The sequence below is a fragment of the Dermacentor andersoni genome, chromosome 10, assembly GCF_023375885.2.
Source record: "Dermacentor andersoni chromosome 10, qqDerAnde1_hic_scaffold, whole genome shotgun sequence".
In the NCBI taxonomy this organism is placed as follows: domain Eukaryota; kingdom Metazoa; phylum Arthropoda; class Arachnida; order Ixodida; family Ixodidae; genus Dermacentor; species Dermacentor andersoni.
Genome location: NC_092823.1, coordinates 138522738 through 138542319, shown reverse-complemented (window position 1 = coordinate 138542319; position 19582 = coordinate 138522738). Strand labels below are relative to the sequence as shown.

Genomic DNA, 19582 nt, shown 5'->3' with positions numbered 1-19582 from the left:
ATAGCTTCGAGCGAAGGCGATGCCCAGGCGAATCCGGTGAAGCATACTTGCTTGACGTCGCTAGACTTAAGTCGTGAGGCGAAAAGTTCTGCCAGAGTATATACTTCCTGCAGGCGCTTGTACGGATGGTCTGGTTGAGCCCAATAATCTGCTGTGCAATCTCGCATGAGCGCAATTAACCAAGAGTTTACATCAATTCGCGAGTATGGAATCTTTACGTCGACGGTTTTAGAAGAAGCGGTTCTTCTTTTGCACCAGCTAGCTCGTTGCAGGCCAAGCCACAGTGACCAGGTACCCATTGTAAGGTAACTGAGTGACCGCTCCTTTGAGCAAAATCAAATATCTGTAGGATATCTAACGCTGGCATGTAATACTGGCCTCTCCTTGAGAGGGAATCGATGGCTTGCAATGCTGATTTTGCTACTGAACGGCTCATAACTGAACCCGCTCTCCTATATGGTAACTATAATTGCCACCAATTCTCGCGCAGCAAAACGTGTTAACATTAATTGCTGCCTTTGTAAAAAATGTATTAGCAAGGGCACGAAAGCGTTATATACGAGCAAAGTTCCAAACGGCCGAGTCATATGCGGGCAACATTTGATTTTAAGGGAAGTGGTTCAATTACAAGCTACTGAAATTCTCATTCCAATTGCTCGAAAGAAACAGCGTAACTGAAAATTCAGCTGTGATTCTGCAAAGTCGTACAAGTCTGCTGTCTTTTCATTTTACTTTTTTTACTCCACTGCACCAGCACACGAAGCAGCATGCACAAACAATGTATACCGGACTACAGAATAGCATCAGTGACCGCTGCGCTGTGTAGAACCGGATCCTGACACGATGGCAGCAGATGAGTTGGCTCTATTTAGTTTATTTTTGTCTCTTCCTTTCCAGATATGTAACTACTGTATTCTCGGCAGTTCTTGTAGCAAATAATTTTTCTTCTTTCTTTTTTTCTACTTGTTCTGTAACGTAGAAGCGTCATACGGAAGTCGTCCACTTCCGGGCTTCACAGTGATGCCATCGCAGCGTTTCCGTTATTCGTCACTCCGTTGCTTCCTTCACCGACGAAGGATGCAGCAGCGCGCGCATTTCCTTGCTTCGCTCATTCGTGCTGCTGGAGATAGAAAAATGCGCCACGGGTATCCAAGTATCGAAGCAAGCAAAGCGGTATCGTCGCAGGCTGTAGCCAGATGACCGTAGAAATTTTTAGGGTTATAGCGCTGCCATATGTTCAGTGGACACTGTACCGAAGCAATCAAATCCTCACAAGCACAGCTATGAACCTGTCACATGTATTCAATCTTGCCTTAACTTTACAAGAATTAGTGATTGTACCTTGACGCACAACATGCTCGGTAAATAAATAAGCATGGTCCAGCTTCGATACAACGATGTCGTAGCTTGGTCTGTCATATGCCATCTATTGCTCCTTTTCTCGAAGCTATTGGCAAGAATCTGTCGTGTATTCGCCCTCTTCTTTGACGATGAAAGCCAGACACTGCGTGCCACTTTAAGCCGACTGAACGACCGAGCGTTCACGGAAAATGTTTTTACCATGGACTACAGCGCCACATGCACAGGCAGCAACCATATAACCTCTGCTGATCTTTTATATACCTTTGAATGCACAGTGAACGCAGTTATTAGTACGTCACTTGGACTCAAAGTACATGCGTCGTCTAACTTTTCAATTCATCGCTCAGTTTTCTGTCGTTCCGAGAACTCGCCTATACTCCATTCCATACATAGCAGTCAACGCTGTGGAAGCTACGCAAGAAGTTCTATCAAGAAAAGTTATCACTCCGCACGTTCCGTCCATGCATCACTGCGCGCCTGCAGCGTTCGCTCGCGCGAGCAGGCAGGTGAAGCTCCTCGCGACGCGCGACGAGTTTCAAATGAAAAACCCGAAAAACAAAATAAAGATGATCTAAAACAAAGCGTTCTCAGCCGTATACCACAGCGTGTTTGTTTCTCAGGATTAAAACTTGTTTTCTTCAATTTTGAGCAAATATAAAAATTTGCTGTTCCGCCCGCAAGGCGAAGCACTGATTGCGATACCAAATGAGTAGATAGCTGTACGAAGTAAGGATAGTAGTTTTATGGGCCATATAAACTTGTAAACATTCGCTTACTAACTAAATTAACCATGATAAAATATGTAAGCGTGACTCAACGAGGACGTAGAAAGAAACCAACACACAGAGACAGCGCTGTCTTTGTGTGTCTGCTTCTTTCTACGTCCTTGTTCAGTCGCGATTACACATTCTAACATGGATTCAGACCAACTAGCTAGCCAATGTGTTTTAACTAAATGAGCCAGCACGCTGTCACGCGCGCACAGGTAAACATGAACACATCTCGCTCGATGAGCGCGGAAACTCGATCTGAAAATTCTGGAGTGAGGAATCGCGGCAGCAACAAGCGAATTGACCTTCGTGCATGTCTCGCTTCAGCGCGAACGAAACGTAGCAAGCACAGCGCATACGACGCCACCGGCACTACGCGCACTCTGCAAACATCACAGATCGGTTTGAAGATGAGGCCCGCGTGGGCGCGCACTTTAGCCACGTCGCAGATCCCTTCCAAAACACACGAGCTCCGGCAACGCGTCCCTACGGCCTCCGCCAAAGCGTCTACTACTGCGTCCGCGATTCGCGTGGTCAACGCCGTAGTAGAAGCCGCGGTTGTCTCCATTCTGTACGGAGAGGCGGGAGAGGAGGACAACGAGGCACCGTAGCAGCTGCCGGAGAAGAACGCCCCTCCTCCCTCGCCTCACCCCCTGCCTCGCGCGCCACAGGATAGGGCGCGCATCCGGACTGCGTTCCTCGCTCGCGCACGCGAAATTGAACCGCGTTCGCCGGCTCCCTCTCACAAGCTTTCACACATACGGAACCTCACGGCGACAGCAACGCCGACGCCAGAAATGCGCCTGGAGTGTCCGTATAATTGTTATCGTAATAAAAACACGTGACCTTCTCAATGGCTCATACCCCCGTAAAGCCTGGGATACATGGAGCGAAAAACCGGCGTCCAGGCGGCGAAAAACGTCCGGCGTCGAACGCTCGCCCCTCGGCGTCCAAAAATTTGACTCCTGCCGGCTATCCGGACCGATCGGAAAAACCGACGCCCGGCGATCGACGCCGGCGGAAGTGGCGGGAGTGCCTCTCGTGCTCACTAAGCGTCGCGACAATCGGTCTCCCACCAACTTCCGGCAGCCGCCGAACGTTTTTGTGGGTTTTTCCTTTTTTAGCCGAAGCATCCGTCGCGCGGCTGGCACGGCCGCGCTGGAGTGACATCATGTAGGTGTTTGCGCTTGTTTGGCCGCGCCGGGGTACTCCCATGGAAATGTTGAAATGCTGTTTTCCCTGCGGTGCTTTTCAGGATATTAATTTTCCAACAGCAGCGAGCGAAAAAAAAAAGGTCTGCGTTGTTCAAAAGCAAGAGGTTTTGTCCCGGAACCTGCGCGGTGGCCCGTCGCGTGAGCGAACCCTTTGCCCACAACAGCATCAAGGCGCGCGGGGCCTAGTGCGCTCGATGCTTTTTATGCGAAGCATATTACTAGAGCTCAACCCAGCTCCTCAGGCGCGGCGGTGTCGCCTTTAATGACCTTTGACCCCAAGCCATACCACGTGACACCGTGACGTCACGACAGAGGAGAAACGGGGCTCCAACTCGCGCCGTCGCTCGCGGCGTCGCCTTCAAGGCTGACCACGTGACACCGTGACGTCACGACAGAGGAGAAACGGGGCTCCAACTCGCGCCGTCGCTCGCGGCGTCGCGGCGGTATATAAGCAGCTGCGCTTGTTACTAGGTGGCTTTGGCTCAACGCTTGCAAGATGGGCTGGGTGGGAATCGAACCAGGGTCTCCGGAGTGTGAGACGGAGACGCTACCACTGAGCCACTAGTACGATGCTTCAAAGCGGTACAAAAGCGCCTCTAGTGAATGCGGTGTTGCCTTAGAAACTAGCTGTTTCTAAGGCTCAGGCATTTCTTTCTCTATGGCTCAGGCGTGCGTCGCTTGCTCAGGCGCACATTTCGTTGCCGCGCCGAACGCTGCGTTGCTCGACGCTCACCGTGTCCAATGCGGGGCGCGTAGTCGCTGCGCCGTAGCCCATTGTCTTACACCCCTTGGCGGGTCGACGGGAACGCTGTCGCGTTCCACTCTTGAACGCGAAGCAGAGTAACGCATGAGTTGTTTCTTCGTATAGCCGAACCAAATATAGCCAAGCAACAGCAGTTCACCAGGCTAAACAGTGGTTCAACAACTAAAATAAAGGCTAGTATGCTTCGCATCCTGGGCTTAACCTTAGCTAAGCCACAGCCATTTTTTTTCTAGCAGCAAAATAGTGTGTGCATTGTACTGCTTTTCTTATTATTGCCTTTTCATTGAGGGGGGGGGGCGCACATATGGGCTTGGGTATAGGGGAGGAAACAGTTTCTCGTTCCCGGCGCCCGAAGCTGTTTTTTTTTTTTTTTTTCTTTTCCGCTGTCGGCACGTGCGCTTCTTCGGTTAGAAATCACCCTGCTCTACTACAACCAAAAGTCCCTTCTGCTCAAATGCCTCGAGAAAAAAGAGGGACGACACATTACAGTTAGAAGCTGACGTTAGACAGCTGACAGAAGCTTGGTGGGCTTGGTGGCTGCTTAGTGTCGTCACCTACAAACCCGCTACTTCTTGCTATGCAGATGCTACCCGCCGTCCTCGTCCATCTGCTCCTTGCTGCCGGTGTGACTACTTCTGCTGACACACCGCCGGCCTGTGGATTGCTGCGCTACAACTATGCTCCGCCCACTATCCAGCTGGCAACCGTCAACGTGTCAAGCTTGAACCCGCCGCTATCTGCTTTCCTGTCGCCACTGCCGCTGTGCCTGGCCCTGGATGGTGGATCGTCAGCGCCATCGTCACCAACATCAGCTGCGTTGCCAACTATAAATGAGCTGCAGCTGTCAGCCGCGCTTCGTGAGCTTGGTGGCTGCTTAGTGTCATCACCTACAAACCCGCTACTTCTTGCTATGCAGGTTGGTGTATCAGAATCACTTTTTTCTAAGAAGACAAGTAATTACTTCTTGCTGCAGCTACCGAGCCCACGTTGCTGCTGTGCGACCGTTATTGAGTGTGCTGGTGTTGTTCAGTTGTTGTTGCTTTTGTTATCGGGTGACGTAGAGTCAAACCCCGGCTCTGATCCTATTCTCGTGGAACTACAAAAACTTTCCGCGGGCCAGTCAACGCTAATAAGCGAAGTGCAGGGTCTAAAGAACCAACTATTAACAACAGAGCAAGCCCTATCCGACCTAACTAGGAGAATGGCCGACATTGAAAAACATTACCATTCTCTGCCATCCCTCCAAGCCGAACTAGAACTTATCAAAAATAACACCGTTCATACAGCACGCCTAACCGACGATATTGAAGCACGTTTGGATGACGCCGAAAACAGGTCGCGACGTAACAATTAATTTTCTACGGCCTTCCAGACGCCAAGACATCTGAATCGTATGCCGAATCTGAGAAAATAATCATTCAACATTGCCTTGACTATTTAGGTATAGATATTAACCCTAAATAAATCGACCGTGCGCCTCGCTTAGGCCGCCACACAGGCGGGAGATGTAGGCCGATAATAGCGAAATTCGCGTTCCACAAAATAAAAGACGTTATCCTTTCAAGCGGACGTAAGTTGAAAGAACACCCTATAGTATAGGTGAGGATTTCTCACGCAAGGTTCAGAACGCCAGAAGTCATTTGGTCAAATTTGCAAGACAGAAATCTGTTCCATTATCTCTACGCTACAAAACGCTCCACATCGGCTCGAAACGCTATCTTTTCAATGAAACCTCAAGAACAGTACAAGAAATCCAGTAGCAATCATATCAGCGTCAAGCAATTATCACCAGTTTTCACCCTAGATCAAAAGCTAACCTTTCTTTTTCCGTAATCTTCGCTAACATTCGAAGTTTCATACCCAAACGTGAGCACCTGTCCCATCTTGTCAAGTCTTCTGATAGCAGTATTCTTATGCTAACCGAAACGTGGCTATCAAGTGATATTGCCGACGCAGAAGTACTCGCCGATTTACCGAATTTCAATGTCTATCGGAACTACCGCAAAGGCACTCGCGCGGCCGGTGTTCTCATTGCAGCCAGTAAACAATTACCATGTTCTGAAGTTAACATTAACTCCGACTTGGAAATTTTATGGGTATTATTTCAAGCTTTACCACAATCTGTATTATTGGGTGTTTGCTATAGGCCCCCATATAACAATCCTAACTTTTCCCGCGCACTTAATAATAATCTAGACCAGCTTACCTTGACATATCCTAAAGCCGATCTCGTTCTTCTTGGTGATTTTAATTTTCCTGGTATTAATTGGAGCGAAGAAACTGCAACGGCAAACACAGCTGAAGCTAGAGATTTTCTTGATGTTTGCCTTGATTATAACCTAACACAGTTAATAACTCAGCGAACGCGTGTCACTTGCGATTCCTCTAAGATTTTCGATTTAATACTGACGACCCATCCCAATAGCCTGTCTTCGATGAACTATCTGCATGAAATTAGTGACCATAAAGTTATTCACGTAGATTTCAGTTTTTGCCCTACTGCCAATCCCTCGCACAAGAAAACTATAACATTATACAATAGGGGAAATTATGAGGCCATAAATAACGAACTTTGCACCTTTTTCCGACATATGAGGCCAATTTTTATCATTGTTCCGTTCAGGAAAACTGGCTTACTTTTAAGCAGAAACTAACCGAGCTAATACACCTGTTCATCCCTAAAACTACTATCCGTGTAAACAGCCAAAAGCCATGGTTTAACAAAATTTTGCACCGCCTAGATAACAAGAAAAAACGTTTATTCCGGCATGCCAAACTTAAAGGGGGCGCCCAAAACTGAGAGAAGTACTATGTAGCAAAAAAGCTTATCTCACAGGAATCCGTAACGCCAAATTCACTTTCCTTAACAACGATTTGCCTAATATGTTAACTAATAACCCCCGCAAGTTCTGGCAGATTATTAACCCCCAAGCAGCAGCTTCTACCACTCTTACTAACGACTCTGGAGAGGTTATTTCAGAAGCTGAATGTGCCGATGCTTTTAACAAGGCCTTTTCATCTGTCTTTACTAAAGAAGTTGACATTTCCTTACCCATGTTTTCATGTCGTATCACGTCTTCCATGCCTGAAATCAGCTTTTCTGTTGATGGTATCTCATCCCTCATCGAACAGACCAAGTTATCATTGGCATCTGGACTGGACGACATTAACGCTAAAGTGTTAAAAAATATAGGTCACATTGCTTCCGCTTATCTTGTCTTATTCTTTTCGCAATCTCTTTCAACAGGTATCATTCCAGATGACTGGAAAGTGGGAAAGGTCGTTCCCATTTTCAAATCCGGTAACAAAAACTCACCTCTGAACTACCGACCAATTTCCTTGACCAGCGTACCTTGCAAACTCATGGAACACGTCATTTACTCTTATATCATGAATTTCCTCGATTCTCATAACTTCTTTCACCATTCTCAACATGGGTTTCGTAGGGGTTTCTCTTGCGAAACCCAGCTTGCCATCTTTGTTCATGACCTTCATGCTAACCTTGATGTTAACGTACAAACTGACTCCTTATTTCTTGACTTCGCGAAAGCTTTTGATAAAGTACCCCATAAACGCCTAATTTTAAAATTATCCTTCTTAAACTTGCACCCGAATGTACTAAATTGGATAAAAGAATTCTTGACTAACCGTTCACAAGTAGTGTTTACAAATAACAAATTATCCAGCCCACTTCCAGTGTCATCGGGGGTGCCTCAAGGCTCTGTCCTCGGCCCTCTTCTGTTCCTAATATACATTAACGACCTGCCTTTGCATGTGTCTTCTAATATCCGCATGTTTGCTGACGACTGCGTTATCTACCGAACCATTACTAGCCCATCTGACCATATGATTCTACAACAAGATCTCGACCACATACTACAATGGTGTGATGACTGGCTAATGTCCCTAAACCCTACTAAATGCAAGCTTATTCCCTTCACTCGTCGTAAAATTCCCCTTCACTTCACTTATAACACAGCTAACATCCCTGTTGAATCAGTAACCACTTATAAATACCTTGGAGTTACCTTATCTAACAATATGTTTTGGAACACGCACATTTCTAAAGTCACGTCATCAGCTAACAGAACTTTGGGTTTCTTAAAACGTCATTTACGTAACGCTCCGAGACACGTAAAACTACTTGCTTATAAATCATTAGTGAGGGCTAAGTTGGAGTACGCATCTCCCATCTGGAACCCACACGAAGTAGGTCTCACTAATACCCTAGAATCCGTTCAAAATCGTGCTGCTAGATTCATTCATGCTTCGTATTCATATGAAATCAGTGCTTCATCCCTCAAAGCCAAGTGTAACTTATCACCTTTGTCCTGTCGCCGACGCATTGCAACCCTCTCTCTATTTCACAAGTTCTTTCACTCGCCACTTAATTGCGCTCTTTACATTATCCCTGCAGCTCACATATCTCACCGCACTGGTCATTCGTTGCAAGTTTCTCGCCCACGTGCCCGCACTAAAACGTTTTCTGCTTCATTTTTTCCCAGAGCAGCAAAAGACTGGAACGGCCTTTCTCGCAACATCGCCATTATCACCTGCCCATCAAGCTTCATGCATAGCATATCAAATATAACATCGCACTGATCGTTATCAACAATATTCTGTCTAACAAAAAAAAAAACCACCCCTTATGTAATACCCCCTCGGGGGTCTTTAAGAAAATAAAAATGAAATGAAATGCCTGGTCTCCTGGCTGTTTACATCAGTGTGGGCCCAGGCAGCGCACGCAATGCCTGGGGCACCGAGAACGAGAGCCTGTGACATGCCCATTTCGCCCCAAATATCGATAATTCTATCCTCCCCGGCTGCAGTACTAAACGCTTGTTCTTGGAGGAGGCTTTAAAACAGGAACTGACACTGAAGTAAACATCAATAACCACAGTTTATTTTTACGCAAAGTAAACGCCGCTGTTGGAGAACCACAACACCTTCTGCCACGCCTGCACTCCGCGGTGACCACAGGTGACCGCTCACTGAACGTAGCCAGACCCGCCAGACGGCGCAAAGCCAGCCCGCTAAAATGCTTGCAGCTAAATGAAATGTGTATAAATCGTTTGTAAGCGCCTCTATGAAACTTTTTTCGAAGTTTAGTCAGTAAGAATAAATATTACAATAAAAATCCTTCTTCTTCTTTTTTTGTTATCCGGAAACACATTCGCAAAGTCTGGCAACAATGCGGCGGGCGCACGGCGGCGCCCGCCCGTTTGTTGCTGCATGTAAGCGAAGCCAGCGAACCACCGGCGTCGTCCCGCCGCGTCTATTTCTGCCGCGCAATGTTCGCTGTGAAAGAACGCTCCATGTATCCCGGGCTTAAGGCTGCGACTACAAGCACACAGCAAAGTGAAGCGAACAGTGCATACATTCATTGAAATTACCCATACAACACACAGACCAGCATGCGATTCAATCTCCTGCTGAGAGGATGCAAAGCCGAAGAAAAACGTCGTTCGCGCGAGTCTGACCCCGCTATTGGGGGCGAGCACTTACGGAGTCGCCATCCGTCGGAAGCGCCTCCCTAGCGTAGTATGAGGGATAACGCGGCGCGCTCCTCCATAGGTTTGGCTTACGGCGCTCATTAAAACATTCGCAGTGGCTTAGCTCGGCTATGCCAGGATATACTGTTAGGAACGGCCTGCAGAGATGCCGACATTCAACGTTTTCTCAGCCAGCTGCGGCTGCGAGCGTGGCGAGCTTCCCCGAAGATACCATGGAAGCCTTCAACACCTGCCGCGGAGACTCGTTTCGTAGGGACTCGTTTTGTAGGTGCCGCGTCAACAACCCCTCGGCGCCGCTATGACTAAACGCGATCGGCGGACCAAATTGTTAGCGAAATCGCCAACGCCTACACGGTTCGACTGAAGCAGGGGGATTTCCTGGAAGGAGACGCCTTGCGGTGCCTACTCACGGGCCTTTGAAGACGCCAGACAATGCACAGCGGCGGAGGCCACTGTGCGAGGTCCGCTCTGGAATTTAGATGCGCCAGTTGGGATCAGGCGTGACCAACTGGCTACAGGGACGCGCTCAAATCGGGTTCTGGGAATCCAAAGTGTGCGAGCCCTCCTCCTCCAAGTCGGGTCGACTACGCCCCAACGACTATGGACAGTCGGATTGGACAGCCGTTTCCCTCACCTATGGAACTAGGGACAAATGGAGTGTTTATAAGCAGCTGTTGTCGGCTACTAGAGTGTGCTCGTCGTTGTGCTCTGTGATCGTGCTCGTAAGCTGTGTGCTGTATGCTCGTCTTGCGTGCTCCATTTGGGAGTCACGCTAGACTGTGTAAATGTATTACTTGTTTAAAATGTAAATACTGTAAATAAACCCTGTTCACCTAGTTCCTCCCAAGTTCCTCTCTAACGACCTTCAACCCTTACAAATGGTGGCAGCGGCGAGATCGTCCGACAACTCCTACAACTGTATGCCTGCTGTATGGTTTGCCTGCTGTATGCCTGCTGTATGCATGCCAGCTGTATGATTTAAAGGAAAATCACTCAGACTGTGCGGGTGGGGGACCGATCTCGGCCGACGAGATGTGTACCGGCCAGCACGAGGCGCTAGAGGACAGCATGAAAGAGACTTCAAAGAGAAAGCGCCATAAAAAGAAGCGCGATAAAGACCGAAAGACGGTGACTAATGTAGCGCAGCCAAAGACGGCGAGAGACCCAAAACGGCAGGGCGCGAGGAAAAGAAAGGTGCGGTCGTCGGTGACGATGTTGGCGCATCAAAGACGTTCGAGCCACCGGTCAAAAAGAGACCGAGAAGCATGTTCTGCACGGACGCGGACAAAGGGCACGGGGCAGTTACGTTCCTCGTCGTTCCGTCGTTCTTTTCGGAGTGCGAAGTGGAGTGCATGTAGTGCGAAGGAGCGCAAGGTGGCAAGACGAGACGAGGTGATAAGGAGTCGCGACGCGGTCAATCGAGTTCGTGATCAAAGCATGCCGCCAGGACGCAAATTGGCAGGAGACTATATAACGTCTTGAAGGAGCTGATAGTGTGTCAAACCTTTTGTTGTCCCTGGGTAGCCAGAATAACTTTTGAACAGCGACTACCTCGAGTACGGCTCAAGATTACGGTCAGACGTAAGCGTTTGGAACGGGAGGCAAAGATAGCTTCCGTAGAAGTGAAGCGTTTTAACGCGACAGCGTTAAGGAGCTCGTGTCGCAGAAAAGCCGGTGTCGTCGGCGTCGGTGTCAGCGGCGTTGGCCGTGAGCGATAAATCCCAGAAGGCCCTTCATAAATAAAAAACATCTTGCAAGATGGGCTGGTGGGAATCGAACCAGGGTCTCCGGAGTGTGAGACGGAGACGATACCACTCAGCCACGAGTTCGTTCCTTCATAACGGGACAAAAGCACCTCTAGTGAATGCGGTGTTGCCTTAGAAATGTGCCGTGGAAAGTTCTACTGCGGTGTATATCGGTAATTATGACCATGTAATTTACAGAATTCGCAGTTTCACGAGGAGCGAAGTACGTTTCAGCTACATTTCTTCTGCGCTCTGCGCACACGCAGAGCCATCTAGCGGCAAACACAGAAGACCCCTCCTCGCAATGTACGGCGCTGCCCCGACACGTGGCGCGCCACTCGCCCCATGATCGCGTCCGCCTTCATGGCGCGTCGGGGCCCGGCTATCTGTGCCGACCGCGACGTTTGGCTGGCGTAGCGCGTTTGAGTAGGCAATGCGAACGGGGTGCGATAACGCTATCGCGTTCCACTCTTGAAGGCGAAGCTTAAGCGTCCTCCAATTTTTGTTTTAATTTTGAGCATAGGAAAATTTTCGCGATTTGAGACAGTTTCTTTCAATATGTAAAGTGTGAGCTTTGTTTATGTTTTCGTTCGAGAAGCTCCGAGATTTGAAAGATGCGTTTTATGTAAACCTGTAGCTTCGCGAGGTGTACATTAGTTAATGAGTAGATAGGCTTTCTTTTTTTGTGTGTGTGTGAGTAACCTGAAGGACAAGGTTATCGTTGAGAGGCCTATGGTAATGCGCATGTGTATTATAAAACGTTCTTTTTTTATGAGTGTTTTTGTATTATTTAAGGTTAAGCGCATAGGTTTTCAGGAAGTGCACAATTTGCACTGAGAAGCGTTCGTAGTTCCATTAGCGCGTGTCCTGTGCGGACGGAAGGAAGCAGAAGGTTTATGACTGGGTTGCTCGTGTGTTGAGGGCGGCCGTATTCTGACTTCTATAGTAAGCGTGCGTAGAACTAGTTGTTAGCATACGCAAATTTTTGGGGGTTCTGCGGTGTGCGTGAGTTACGCAAGTTTAGTTGCTCGGTTAAGTTACGTGTCCTGTATGGACTAGAGAAAGACACGTGAGTAAGCGTGAAGGAACGTTTGCGTGCGACGCAAGCACGTGTTCTGAATAGAGACCACAAAGCTAGCGCGATTGTGGTTACGTACCTGTGGAGTTGGCCAGATTGTTCAGTGGCAACAGTACGTGAGATAAGTACGCCACTGCGTTAGGGTAAGAACAGACTGTTCGTGAAGCTAGGCTGCTTAAGTTATGTTCGGGTATGGTGATTGAGAGTCTTCGGTTTAGCTCTGCGTAAACCTTTACTCTTGAGCAGCGCGACAGTCAGGTTTGGTAGAACTCAAGGGGAACGTGAACGCTCGCTTTGGCGGCACGAAATTTTGGGGCAAAATTTGGGGTTCCCAGTTGAGTGGCTTGCATTGAAATTTTGATAGGAAACCTGGTGGGTTAACAGCTCATTCGGGGCGTTTGCACGCTGAGTGGTATTGTGTTGCCGGGATCGACTCTTCTATGCCAGTTGTTGTAAGATGGTTTAAGGCATTCCAAGTGCGCAGGGATTGCAGAGAGCAAAGCCATCTTCTTGCTAGCCAGCCGTTCTCTTCCTGACCAGCGGTTGTCAGCACTGGTCAGTCGAGATTTTCCGGGCCATGGAGGAGCTGTTAAGAACGGCCTGCAGAGATGCCGACATTCAACGTTTTCTCAGCCAGCTACGGCTGCGAGCGTGGCGAGCTTCCCCGAAGATACCATGGAAGCCTTCAACACCTGCCGCGGTGACTCGTTTCGTAGAGACCATGAGGTGCCGCGTCAACAACCCCTCGGCGCCGCTATGACTAAACGCGATCGGCGGACCAACTATTGTTAGTGAAATCGCCAACGCCTTCACGGTTCGACTGAAGCAGGCGGATTTCCTGGAACCAGATGCCTTGCGGTGCCTACTCACGGGCCATTGAAGACGCCAGACAATGGACAGCGGCGGAGGCCACTGTGCGAGGTCCGCTCTGGAATTTAGAGGCGCCGGCGACTAGGGACAATCCCCAACGCCCCAACGACTATGGACAATCCGAGTGGACAGCCGTTTCCCTCACCTAGGGAAATAGGGACCAATGGAGTGTTTATAAGCAGCTGTTGTCGGCTGCTAGAGTGTGCTCGTCGTTGTGCTCTGTGATCGTACTCGTAAGCTATGTGCTGTATGCTCGTCTTGCGTGCTCCATTTGGGAGTCACGCTAGACTGTGTAAATGTATCACTTGTTTAAAATGTAAATACTGTAAATAAACCCTGTTCACCTAGTTCCTCCCAAGTTCCTCTCTACGACCTTCAAGCCTTACAAATGGCGGCAGCGGCGATATCGTCCGACAACTCCTACAACTGTATGCCAGCGGTGGGATCGTCTTCCAAATCTTACAATACGTAGCGAAAGCTAAGGCATAGCATGGTTAGCCTTGGTTAATCTTGATTGCAAGTCCAGGTTAGTCTCTGGTTGTCTAGCTATGTCGCGGCGTCTAGTCAGTCGTTCGGCGCGCTGTTCGTCTGTTTCCTGGGCGATTCGTTTCCTCTTCATCTCGTTCCGAGGTCGATTCCAGGCCTCCTCCTGCTTATCAGAATTGTCGCCGTCCATACTGCCGCCTCAACTGTGCTTGCGGCGCACGCGAGCTCTCCTTTTCAATCCTTCTACATGTTATCAGGCATGCGACGCAGCTGGCTAAGCGAGCGGAGACGAGCGCAACGACGAGGAACGCGGTGTGACGTCACACCAAACGGTACGGCGGAAAGACGGGGCGCTGCGCAGCGACGGAACATCTGTGGCTCGATGCTACTAGTGGCGCATGCGCAGTAGTGACTAGGGAGCAATAGAAAGAAATATCCGCGGCGAGGCGCGCGTTGTGACGTCATGTGCCTCCTCGGAGCACCGCCATGGCGAAATCGCAAGTTCGCGAGCAGTAAAGCTGTGGCTTTAAAACACCACGTGGCAGCCCTTCTAGACATTTCATTAAGTATTCTCGAAATGAGAGAATATTTCACTGCGGAAGTAATAATCTTGGGCAAAATGAAAGCACAGAATCGTTTACAGGCGCTATCTACTTACTTAATACGTACAGTGAACGCCACTGCGCGAGGTCGCCGGGATGGAGTCTCCCGAACCGGCTTCTTGCGTGAAAGGTAGGCAAACGCTGTGAGCAAAGTGTGTGAAATATGTTGGGCTGTCTGTATAACCAAAAGGATCCTCAATGCAGCGATCGCACGGGTTCGTAACGACCGATTACACGTCTGTATGTATGTCTGCGTACAATGTTTCGCTTTTGCTGCGTGCGCGTTTTCGCACCGTGCCGTGAGCTTTAGGCCGCAGAATATGAGCATTTGACAGTACACAAACAACCATCGTTGCATGGACGCTATCAGAACTGTTCAAATGTAATCTCGTTATAGAGACTTCCACACCTACAGCTACTGTGATGTGCCGTCACGACGATTCAATTTTTTTCCTCCTAAATTCTTGGACGTTTCCATATGATTTCTCAAATTGCGTCGCACTGTATGTTTATCGGTCTTCTCAGCGTGCGATTTCCCGCTGCTTCGTTTTCGTAATCCAGTGCATTAATTCATAACACAAACATGACCATATGCCATGTCTTCTTTAATGTGCTTCTTACCACTCCCTTTCCATTCCAGTGAACTTGCCAGTATCTAGCATAAACAAGTTCATAGACCAAACCGTCATGACATTAGCCGGGCAGCGGGCGCGAGCGAGCGTCTCAGTGCGCGTTTTCTGCTACTCACCGAACATCGCAGGCCCGGCGCTGTAGCAGAACTCTTCCTCACGTCTGTGCTTGCTGCATACCCGAGTTGTAGCCGATGGCTGTCTGCCGGTTGCAATTTTCGCGAGCCGAGTTTCACGCAGTTTCTTGTCCTGCGGCTACGAGAGAGAGAGAGAGATAATGTTTAATGGCAGAAAGGTGGAGAGGTCGGCCTGAGTGAAGTGCCTCTAGCCTGCTACTCCACGCTGGGGAAGGGGTTGGGGGAATAACAGAGGTGGGATGAGAAGAGGAAGGAGGGTGGTGGTACGGGAAATACGATGAGGGCTGCACATCACACTGTATCTGTGCATTGTGTACGTGTACACTTCACACCACAGCACAGTCATCTCAGCGAGCAGTTAGAAGTTACTGCAATGTAGCCAGGAGACTGTCTATAGCGTTCATAATTTTTACCGCTGTTAGCGCCACTGGCGTAGTTAAACCGGACAGTAGCAGCTGCAGGGCGGCGATTATTTGTCGCAGCATGGTTTTGATAACAGAGTCCGATGGTGCCATCTGAGCGCACTGTCCGTGGTCGCGCTGACAGTCTAAGGCCCGTGTGCGCGGCGGCAAGCGTAGCCATACATTCGTTTCCGGGCTTGCGCAGCTGGCTTGAAGCAATGTAGCTTCGTAGCTCTTCGTCGCTGATGTCAATCACGACATCACAAATAACACCAGCTCTAGTGCGACCACAGTGCACGATGAACGACCGGACTTCTATGTGTCCTACTATGCGCACGGTTTTCAATTTTTCTAGTGCGGCCTGCGTCGTTACTTCCACTGTAACTACGTTTTTCTTGGTGTTAAAACGCACTTCGTTAATTCCTTTCGGAGCCACATTACCAAGGTAAGTGTTAAGAATCTGTCTGTGTACAGAATTTAAATTCTTAGACACATCGAGCGGCACAAAAGCGATCCTGTAAGTCGGAGTAGGCGGTCCGCTGGGGCCCTGCTCACTCACGTTGTTGGTTGTCTTGCGGTATTTCCTCTTCATTAGCCTGCCCTCCACGACTACGTGTGAATAATGCTGAAACCGGGCTCCATTGCGTACGTCCGGCACTGCGGCACCGATCAGTAGCCTACCATGCTACACGCCTCGAAAGGCAGCCACTACCTATTACAGTGCTTTCAAACGTTGTCAAGTAGACACCCAAGGCGGGAAAGCCTCGCCAATTAATCAGAACCGCAACGCAGGTGGGACTTTAAACTTTCGTTTTCAGCTCGCTTATGCCCCAACCACTGGCACGCGTCGGCAAGCTTCGGCGCGCGCCGACAATCGAACGCTTCGCTTCGCGTTGGTGGGAGGAAGAGGGCACGCAACCACTAGACAGAAGCTCCGACGCGCGCCGAAGCTCGCTCCTCGGCTGTGGCGCGCTGTTGCTGGACTATTCCGTCTTCATCCGTCAAAGTCCGGCCTAAAACAGCCTGCTGTAAACTAAGCTTGAAACAATAGGTTAGTGATCTGTATGTGCTTTTAGAAATAAAAAACACGTTTGAATAATGAATATACGCCTGCCGCAACAGTTTGTTTTTATTTTTGAAGTAACAATAGTGCACAACATATCGACATCAGCGCTCGCGCGTCGTCTGTCTGCAAGATCGCTTTGCAAACACCTGCACGACGATGCCATATATCAAAAACTGTTGTACCATTTCATTTTTTGGTAGCTTATTGCACAGCCAAATATGTAAGAATAATGCGTGCAAAGTATAACTGAAAAAATCTGTGTTGGAAATATTACCACGTAGTAGTGACGGTAAATAAATAGTGCCGACTCAATCGCAACGATAGCGGCAAGCAATGTCGGCAATCGTCGAAAATCTCATCTGCGGATCAAGCGCGTCGGTTTGCATACGTCAATCGTCAGTCGTCCAGTAACTACTACACAATTCGTGTCGCGTATGCAATCAGATTAGCAAGGTTCGTCGACAACAGACAGAACCATCGATAACATTCGCGAAACTTCCGATACGTTCAGGCGCATCCTGCACCGAGCGATAACGTTTAACATATTTTAGCCGGTGAAATACGGTAACCGGATACAGATAAAGCATCCGTGTCAATATAATTATGCTTGTTGGTGCATGAAAGAAACGTGAAAAAGTGGGTTCTGAGAAAATCAGCAAAAAAGAATTGAAACACCTGTAGCACTCACAAAAAAGAAACTAGAATAGCTAAAATGTATGTAATTCGTATCTTGTCTCCCCCCAATTCTTGATTCTGTCAAATCTAGCCTATGGAGCACCTCTATTAATCTAGGTTGTTTGATGCATCAACACCGCATCCGGAGGCCTTCACATTGAGTGTATTGCTACAAAACATTTTCACAGTGTAAGGGCCATGTTCTATTGTAACTGGTTTCCACATATCAAGGTTGTCTTTCTTTACATTAATGAAATGACATACCGCCAGATAATAGAAGCTTGAAAATTAGAGGGTTTTAATAGGAGTCTTTCGTTGCCCTTTGCCAAGTCGTACTATTGAAGCGCTTATTCGAATGTGTGGGAGCAGCTCATTTGCATAGTATAAGAAATATATAAACAGGTTATTTTCACAATTTATACACTTCGTCACCACAAAAAGAAAAACTGCAGTTTATTGTTTTCAGCCTGCTATGATGTTTCGACTGAGAAAGATATATTCAATTTGTTCTGCGAGGCACGCAATAATTGATGTGGCAAATTATTTTATTGCACAACACTGCATAAAGTAGCCAGCCATTATTAAAACTCAGAAGACATTAATAGCACAATGCATATGATCAGGCACATAGCATATTATTATTTCACTTTCTTAATTCATGCCATTTTCTTAATTGCACAAAAGCTACTGCACTGAAATAGTATACTAGTACATACTTAAAAAGCATGACTTTATACTACAATAATAATCAATCATTCAAATTTTTATTGTAGTGCCCAGGAACAGCTAGAGAGCCTTTGTACTGGTGCACTTAAATAGCACTATGTGAGACAAAATGTACAGAAAACATGAACGTAGTCGACAAAAAAATGCAAGATTGAGAAACAAATAGGGAAAACAGGAAACGAGGAAAAGTAAAAGTGAGTTAATCCTACGTGATTATGTACAGATACACAAAACACAGGAAATGAACTCTGAAGTATGTTTTGGAGTCGAGTCTTATTAGCACAATCTTGTAACAAGCCCAGGCAACGAATGTGGAATACTACCTGGTATACTGTTGCGGCACGAACAAATGCATATGATCAAGAAGCTTTAAGGAATGTATAATGTCATGGACCACCTTATACAGGAACAAATAGTGTGATTAATTAAGTCTTGAATCTAGAGGTGCGAGTTGAAGTATATTTGAGAAGGCTCAACTGTGGTCGCCAGAATGGCAAAAGTGATGCTTTAAGATAGATATCAATTTATTCTGGATGCGTTCAATGAGGTCAGAATTAGATTTGCTCATTGCACTCCGTCCTACAGAGGCATACTCTAGTAGTTGGAGGCACACAGCAGAATTTCAGAAACACAACAGGTGAGTGGAAATCATGCAATATACGGCATGCAATTCCAAGAGCGTGAAGGGCATGTTGTGTAATTATCTATGTGAAGAGAAGCTTAGCATTTTGTCGAACTACACACCAAGATCTTTCATTTCATCGACCCTAAGGAGTGGAGCATCACGTAGGGTGTATCAAAATTTCACATGGTGCGTTTTCTGCATATAACTTAATGCCATAGTGTTGGAAGCATTTAAGAGTACTTATTGTTTCTGCACCAGTTTGAGAGTGAAAAAAAAATGTCTTTTTGGAAGTTGATGCAGTGGTGAACACTGTTGACAGTCTGAAATAGTTTTATGTTGTCGGCTGTTACGTTTCGCCTACAACGCGCGGTAATGCCGGCGCGGATGCAACGGACGCCGGGGCTTTGTTCAAAACGGCGGACATTTTGGCCTGTTCGACGCCGCCGCAACGCCTACCCGCCAAGCGTGTCCAGGCGTGTTTCAGTGCCACGTGTCTTCGTGTGTGCGTGTGTGTGTGTGTGCCCTCGCTTGTCAAAGCGCGGCAGCCGGGGAGCGGAGTTCCCCGAATGAGGAGCCTGGACGTCTCTCGGCTCAACTGTTCGCGCCGTCGTGTGGGTGAGGGTTGGCGATGCGTCACTTCACTCGGTTCAGCAGGTCTCTCGGCCCGACAGTTCGCGCCGTCGTGGGCTCATGCTCCGCCGTCCCGTGACCTTCATCCCGTGACCTTCCCTCCTTCCCTTTTGGACCGCGACGCCGGGAGTATAAGAGCAGCTGCCCCCGGACGCCAGGGGAGAGGCTCCGATTTGTACTGTTGAGTTACGTGCTCTCCCGTCTCTCCACTTCGGTCGAACTGACCGGCCGCTCTTTTGCTATGTTAGAATAAACAAGTTGTTCTGTTACCAGTCTTCTCATGCTTTGCC

General features: G+C 48.2%; 1 protein-coding gene across 1 annotated transcript in view; it reads right to left on the bottom strand.

Moving 5' to 3' along the window:
• Positions 1-19582, bottom strand: part of LOC129388135 (uncharacterized) — a 434948-nt gene that overhangs the window by 209843 nt on the left and 205523 nt on the right. Inside the window, exon 7 of the mRNA XM_072284749.1 lies at positions 15152-15287. Coding sequence (XP_072140850.1) covers positions 15152-15287 — 136 coding nt within the window. The remainder of the gene's footprint in view (positions 1-15151; positions 15288-19582) is intronic.